The sequence below is a fragment of the Priapulus caudatus genome, unplaced genomic scaffold (assembly GCF_000485595.1).
Source record: "Priapulus caudatus unplaced genomic scaffold, Priapulus_caudatus-5.0.1 Scaffold1430, whole genome shotgun sequence".
Classification (NCBI taxonomy): Eukaryota; Metazoa; Priapulida; class Priapulimorpha; order Priapulimorphida; family Priapulidae; genus Priapulus; species Priapulus caudatus.
The window spans coordinates 73,649-80,532 of NW_014578491.1; the positions used below are offsets into that span (position 1 = coordinate 73,649).

At 39.7% G+C, this 6,884-nt stretch overlaps 1 protein-coding gene across 1 annotated transcript in view; it reads right to left on the reverse strand.

The window, feature by feature from the left end:
* The window catches only part of LOC106816607 (calcipressin-1-like), a 19,475-nt gene that overhangs the window by 3,167 nt on the left and 9,424 nt on the right, over window positions 1-6,884 (reverse strand). Inside the window, exons 3-4 of the mRNA XM_014821229.1 lie at window positions 2,729-2,902; window positions 946-1,123 (exon numbers count right to left, since the gene is read on the reverse strand). Of these exons, the coding sequence (XP_014676715.1) occupies window positions 946-1,123; window positions 2,729-2,902 (352 nt within the window). The remainder of the gene's footprint in view (window positions 1-945; window positions 1,124-2,728; window positions 2,903-6,884) is intronic.

Genomic DNA, 6,884 nt, shown 5'->3' on the forward strand with positions numbered 1-6,884 from the left:
AGAGGGAGAAGAAGAGGAAGTGTGTGGGAGGGAGAGACCATACCTGAGAGTTAGAGAGACAGAAAGAGAGCGTACTTGAAAGAGGTGGAGAGGGAGAAAGATACAGAGAGAGAGAGAAAGAGAAAGAGAAAGAAAGAGAGAGAGAGAGAGAGAGAGGAGAGAGAGAGAGAGTGACTGAGCATACTTATGTATGGGAATATATCTAGGTACAAAGAATACAAAATTGATAAAATGTTGCACTAAAGCTTGAGTGTATCATTAAAAATAAGTTTTAGCAACATACAACACATAAAACATTTTGGTCCCCACACAGACGAACACAGCCAAATCATCCATCTACTTTTACGCTAGAATTGGTACGCAAATTGCCCAAATGTAACAATGTAAGCTTACAAATCCAATAAGGTCGTTCGATACCCCTTAAAATTACCCTGATTCATGAATTATTTCTACGCACACGTTGTATAGAGAGAGAATCACACCAATTGGGCAGACGCTTGAACTGGTATTGTTAGGGGGTTTTATCGTGTAGCTACAGGTGTGTATGTTTGACCCGTGAGTATTATCTATTCACATGCAAAAACAGATCAGCGCAGCTTTGGTAAGGTTAAATGAAATTTATATTGCGCCATCCAGATTATGTTTGTATGGTTCTAAGAACTATCCAAAACCTTGTATGCAGGTACAAAATGAAACTTCGGTTCCCTTATCTTGACATTTAAACGTGCTAAAAACAAAAAAGTTGCTTATATTGTGTCAAGTATGCATTGAAAAGAGAAATATGTCCATCATTGAAGGAATTCATACTCAGCGTAGGATAAATTCTTGAAATTTTACAACTGCATATCATATTGTTAAGGAGCTTTTGATGAGGTAGATCCTATAAGATCAATTCCCAACTTTTGGCAACTTATTATGAGTTCATAATTCGTGAGATAAACTCACCTGGAACTAAGTTCACCAAAGCAGTGATTAAATCCATGTCTATCTTAGGCCTTGCTTCGTGAAATTGTGCCCATCCTGCAGGAGGTGACGTAGGAGGCGATATTAAAAACTGTTTCTCGAGAGGTGGTGGCTCCAAATGACTGTGGCCTCCTTGTTGGTTCCCGAGGCTAAAAACAGGCTACAATAGGGTTGTAAGTAAGTAAGCAATCAATCAATATGCTTAATAGCATCAAGATCAATGGAAATCGGGCACTGAAAATTGAGGACTATCGTCCGCAGCTCATAGCAACAACGACTGTGCAAGAGATGTGCAAGCAAATGTTCAACTACTTATAAAATTATGTGTATTCACAATATATATCACTTTATCTTTCTACCATCAGACGTGAAGAAAAATTGTTTTTATTTGCTCCTGACCATATCATTGTTATCTGCATCCTGCTGATCCTGATAAGAACCTATACTTTATGGCTTATACTTTTCATCTCATGAAAACGCCAGGGCCACACAGATTTTACAGAATACATTCATCATTACCGATCATGTAGTGACACGATACAACTTCTCTACAAACTGGGTATGATGAAGCCCATTCTTTCTTGAATTAACTTTTTCATAAAATACATTGTCTGACATCAACTGCAGTTGGTTCTTGTATAATCATACAGTTATCGTCACGAAATATTTAATAGCAATCTCTGGTCTGTATTTCGTAGGGTTCATTTTAGGCTGTATAGAATTTGGTGCCGAAAGAATGGAGCAAGACAATGCGCACATTTCCCCGCAGATAATCAGGAAGATGGGTTTTCAACGAAAATAACTATTCAGCACAGTTACTTGTATTTGAATTACATGAACTAAAGCTATAGTTGTACTAACAATAATACGGTGCAACTGGCAGTCCAAGTATTTGATAACATTTCACAGATACACATTTTCTCAATAAATCTTTTCTTGTGTTTGTAATAACATTATTTTTGTGTTATATTGTGCATGTTCTGCCACATAGCACAGCAGCAACATACAGAGTACCTGTAACGCTGGGAATCTCTTCATATGAAGCCACCACTGCCTAGTTCACGGATTTATTGAATGACTGGTTCACAATGTGGCACGTTTTACTAAATTATTGAACTGTTTTGATCTTGGCCTAGTTGTTTATTTGTTAAATGTGAGGACAGTGGAAAAATTTGTCATGCACACTTACACATGTAAGCTATGGATCACATGTCTACCGAGTAATTAACTAACGTATAGCCTTCTAATTAAGTCAATCCTGCCCGCATTCATAGGTATGATACCTCTCTCTACAGCATGCCATTATATAATAATTATTCAAGTCATGAAAAACAACCATGTAAATTTTATCAGATTTGAATACGTTCAGTAGCACACACAGTGCAAAATTACTGTTACGTAAACCAACGATATATATATATATATATATATAGAATCTATATATAGAGAGACGTGAATAGGTGATAATTACATTAATCGAATACTAATTTGATAATACAGTCATACCGGTCTTTGAGAAATAAAGAATTTTATCTACATATATAGATATTAAAACTTTATTATGGTTTCATTAGATACTTACTAGATATTAAATTGTGACAGTTTTAATCTAATGGCAGTTTTATATTAAATATTCTAATATCCTCTTTTGCTCATTTTTTTTTTAAATGCTGAGCCTGTTCTGAAATTCCAGCGCTGTGAAACATTATAAAAAGAAATGATTTATGACTCAAGAGAAAATATCCAGTTCAGTAAATATACTTGCCTGGCCAAAATAGACTTTGACGTTCTTTCCACATACTTCAACTTCGTGTGTCTGTACCCGAGCCTTTTTGGTAGTCTCTGAATTTGAGAAATTCACCCTGGCTCTCCTAAAGCTTCGGAGATAGCAAAACACAGCCTGCTCATCAAACTCCTTGAATATAGCTTCAAAGTCCTTCTGCAATTGATAAATAATATACGATAATGTACGACAATGGTTGTTTTGCACTGCACTTGCTATCAGTGAAAAAAATACACGGGGGCTCGGGGCGATTTAGCCCCCGAAATGCCAAAAAGAGCCCCCGGAAATTTTAAAATGCTATTTTCATGCACGCGAGCTTGAAAAGTAGCCCCCGAAAAATAAATTTTATTTTTTTCCCTGCTTGCTATACTGCTTCTCTTGTTGCTGGTTGCCTTACTGGGACCCACGTTGCTGTTAAAGTAAACGTGGTCGCGTCCACTTTTTTTGTTTTTTGTTTGTTTTTGTTTTTGTTACTCATTAGAGGCTTAACCTCATGAGTCCGGGGAATCCGACCACCCGTAGTGGTCGCGAATCCACCGTTTGAATGTCAAACGTTCACGCTGTTCGTTCGTTTGGTTTCAAGTAGTACTAGTACTAGCACTTGCAGTGTTAGGAATGGTATAAGGAGACGAAGGCATCTGGGAAGTTCGTCACTATCTGTGCAGAAAGTTAATTACATTGCAAAACATCTGCAAGAACGAAAGCAAACAAAACGACAATAGGTGAAGAACTTTAATTGATATCGATTCATTATTGATGATTTCATTAGTATAATCATATAGGAGTTTGTTCAGACAACATGAACATTATAAGATTCGACTTAAATGTGTGGACTTCTTAAATTCAAAATATAAGCAGTGGTCAATGAATTTATTTACGCATTAGTAATGAAGTTGTGCCACCTTTAATATACTACTACAGAATAGTCATCAAGTGCATGATCAGTAAGCAAGGTTTCTTTGCATGTAGCTAAACTCGTTAGAGTCATCGTTTGCTCTATTTGCAGAGCAAGTGCATCCTATCGGTCACAAATCCAAGGTCGGGAATGGGGTCAGAGGTCAAGTTCGTTGTAGTCCCAAATGGTTTAACAAAACTACTCTGGCTGACAACTATTCAAGCAGTTAGTTTTGTTACCATGAAGGAGGAACGTTTCATATCGCAGGTGAAAACTCCAAAGTTAGGCGACCTAGGGGAGGCCATTCTGCGAACAGAGGACACGGTTCCTCCGAAGGTACTGCCAAGCAAGAAAGTGCCCCTAGCCATTCAGGGCTCAGTAAAGAGTGAGCTAGACAGACTGGTAGACAAAATAGTGTAGGTACCTGTAACTGAGCCCACCGACTGGTTCAGTCAAATGGCAGTGGTCCATAAAGCCAATGGGAAGTTAAGGATTTGTATAGACACCCAACCACTGCATATTGCCCTCAAAATAGAACATTACAGATTACCTGTCCTGGATGATGTACTTCAAAAGTTAAAGGACGCAAAGGTTTTCAGCAAGCTCGACGTGAGGGAAGCTTACTGGCATGTTCGACTCGACGAGGAATCAAGTAAACTCCCGACAATGATTACGCCAGGTGGAAGGTATCGTTGGACGAGGCTCCCATTTGGCCTGAAAGTCTCGAGTTAGATATTTCAGCGCAAGTTTGATGAAGCATTAGGAGACATAAGGATGGAAGAGACCCGTACAAAGCCATACTGTAACAAATGAACACTCCACGCCAGGACACAGGTCTAAGTCATGAGGAGATGCTGTTTAATAGGAAAACTCGAGGTTTCCTGCCACAAATCGCGACCGCGAAACGAGAGGAAGCAGATGTGGCAAAACCGAAATGTGATTCAGGTAAATGTGTCGTAAAAAGACATTATGACCGTAAGTCGAGAGTCGAGACCGCTCTCAGAATTAGAGGTCGGACAGTCTGTGTTTTTCCAGCACACCAAAAGGAAAAATTGGAAATTAGATCAGATTGATAAGAGAATAGGGCCAAGGACATATGTGTTATGATGACCCGATGGAGGAATCTACCGGCGCAATCGTGTACACATGCATCCAACCAAGATCGCGCCAAGAATTCACGATGTGTCTCGAAACCGTGTGGAAACACGCGAGATTGTAAGGCCTGATGTACAGCATGATCTAGTTAATTGTGATCTACCTCCTGTAAGCCCTAGGGAACAAGCACGGCGTGTAAATACAATCGCTGAGGAAGCTACACGGCGCAAAGACAGTGCTCTTAGTAAACCCCCAGAAACACGCGTAGATAATACAAATGTGTTACCAAACCAAGAGGTTGCGCCAAGACCAAAGCGAGAGGTTAAGAAACCAGCGTACTTGAAAAATCATGTAACCTAAATGTTGGCAGTGGTGACCTCGGAAAGTTATTACTAGTTAGTACTTATTAGAGGCAGGGTTCTCCCTACGTTGCGCAAACCGGGCGCGCCCGCCCCGTTTGGGAAAACTCCCCCCACGTTTCAATCGTTGCGCCCCGTTTAAATTACCTCCGCCCCGATTAAATTCCACCACAATAAAAGTTTGACAGCGCGGGAATCGATCGTCAAGAATTCCCATTGATCCAGGCCCACGGACACGTGTATCTTTACGGTACCACTAATGAGTAAACGTCCTACACTACGCATGCACTGCAGACAACACACAAGTACAAATAGTAACCCTGTCCCAAACCTTAACACAAACTGTACCGACTCGGCTGTCTTATATACAAGTACCCCAAATACCGTCTATGGTGTGGTGGCGATTTTACGCATTACGGTAAAAAACACGCCTTCCAGACTCCCCTAGTTTCCCCTCCCCCTCCCCCTGTTTCAATTTCATCCTGGGGAGAACCCTGAGAGGCTGGTCAAGTTTAGTAACAGACTGTTGCACGAGTTCTTACTGGATACTGTTGGATGTTGTGTGTTGCTTTTTATGTACATTTCTACGAATAGAAATATGATTATTAGTCGTTCTAGAATTGTTCTTTCAGATTAATCCGATGTTAATTAATGCGCAAAACAGATACTATGGGAAAAGTTTTCTGAAGATCGAAATGTTGCGTGAGTCAAGATATATTATAGATATGCTTACAATCTCTTAGAAAGGGGGATGTTGATTAATAGTGTTTAATCATTTTATTATTTTATCAGGAGTGGATAATAGAGATTATCCACTCCTGATTTTATCTTGTCTACGTTGTCTGTGTGAGCCAAACTCCATGACAGATGGCGCTCTCGCTCTGGCTCAATTCACCACAACCACAAGTAGATTTCCGTTAGAAATTCGAACGCTTTTTTACTACAAGTTTTACAGCAGCCACGTTACTCGTATCCTATGTATTTAGATTTGCACTTATAAAAGTTGCAAAGGAAATAAAAATCGGACCATAATTTCATAAAAAAATTGATGAAATAGTGATAAGAAATAGTGCGCGGATTGTGCGCCCATTTAGCTCTTTCAAATCATACGCTGTTTACGAATCAATATTCGCTGGATTTCCCCGGAGCTCCGCCCACTTTAAAAATAGTGCTAGCCTTGTGGCAGTGGTATCCTGAGTTGTACAAAGAGGGCACTGCATGCAGTTTGAGTGTGAGCCTGTTCTCCCAGAATGCACTGCTGTTTTGGAATAGTCTGCTCGGGTGAATAAAGTTGCTGTTGAGTAAAATTGTGTCTTTGTGCTTTGCTTCGGTCTCGTCCGCTGAAAGGATAGAATTAACACTATCCAGATGCACTGATTCATACATGTGTGTATGTTTGTTATTGCCGCTCATGCAGCGGTCAATAAAAGATTGGTTTATGGTTTAGGTCACGATTATAGTTATATATTAGGGTGGGGGTCTTAATACTTAGTTAGCAAGCAGAGAAGGCCAGTGCAGAAGGAATGATTAAAGGGACAGTAGCCTCTAGGATTTTACTGCATACAACTGTACTTACTGTATAACAAATCGTCTATACCCACACGTATTTGTTACCAAATACCTAATTTAATTGTTATAATTATTTACACATCAACGCTACGAAATTTGAACGGCGCCATAACACCCGCGACCGTGCTGCCACCCCAAAAAAGTTGCGTATTTGACAATTTATTTTGCAGGTTACAGACCGAGGGCTAATCACAAAAGTGCAATTATATTTATACCTAAA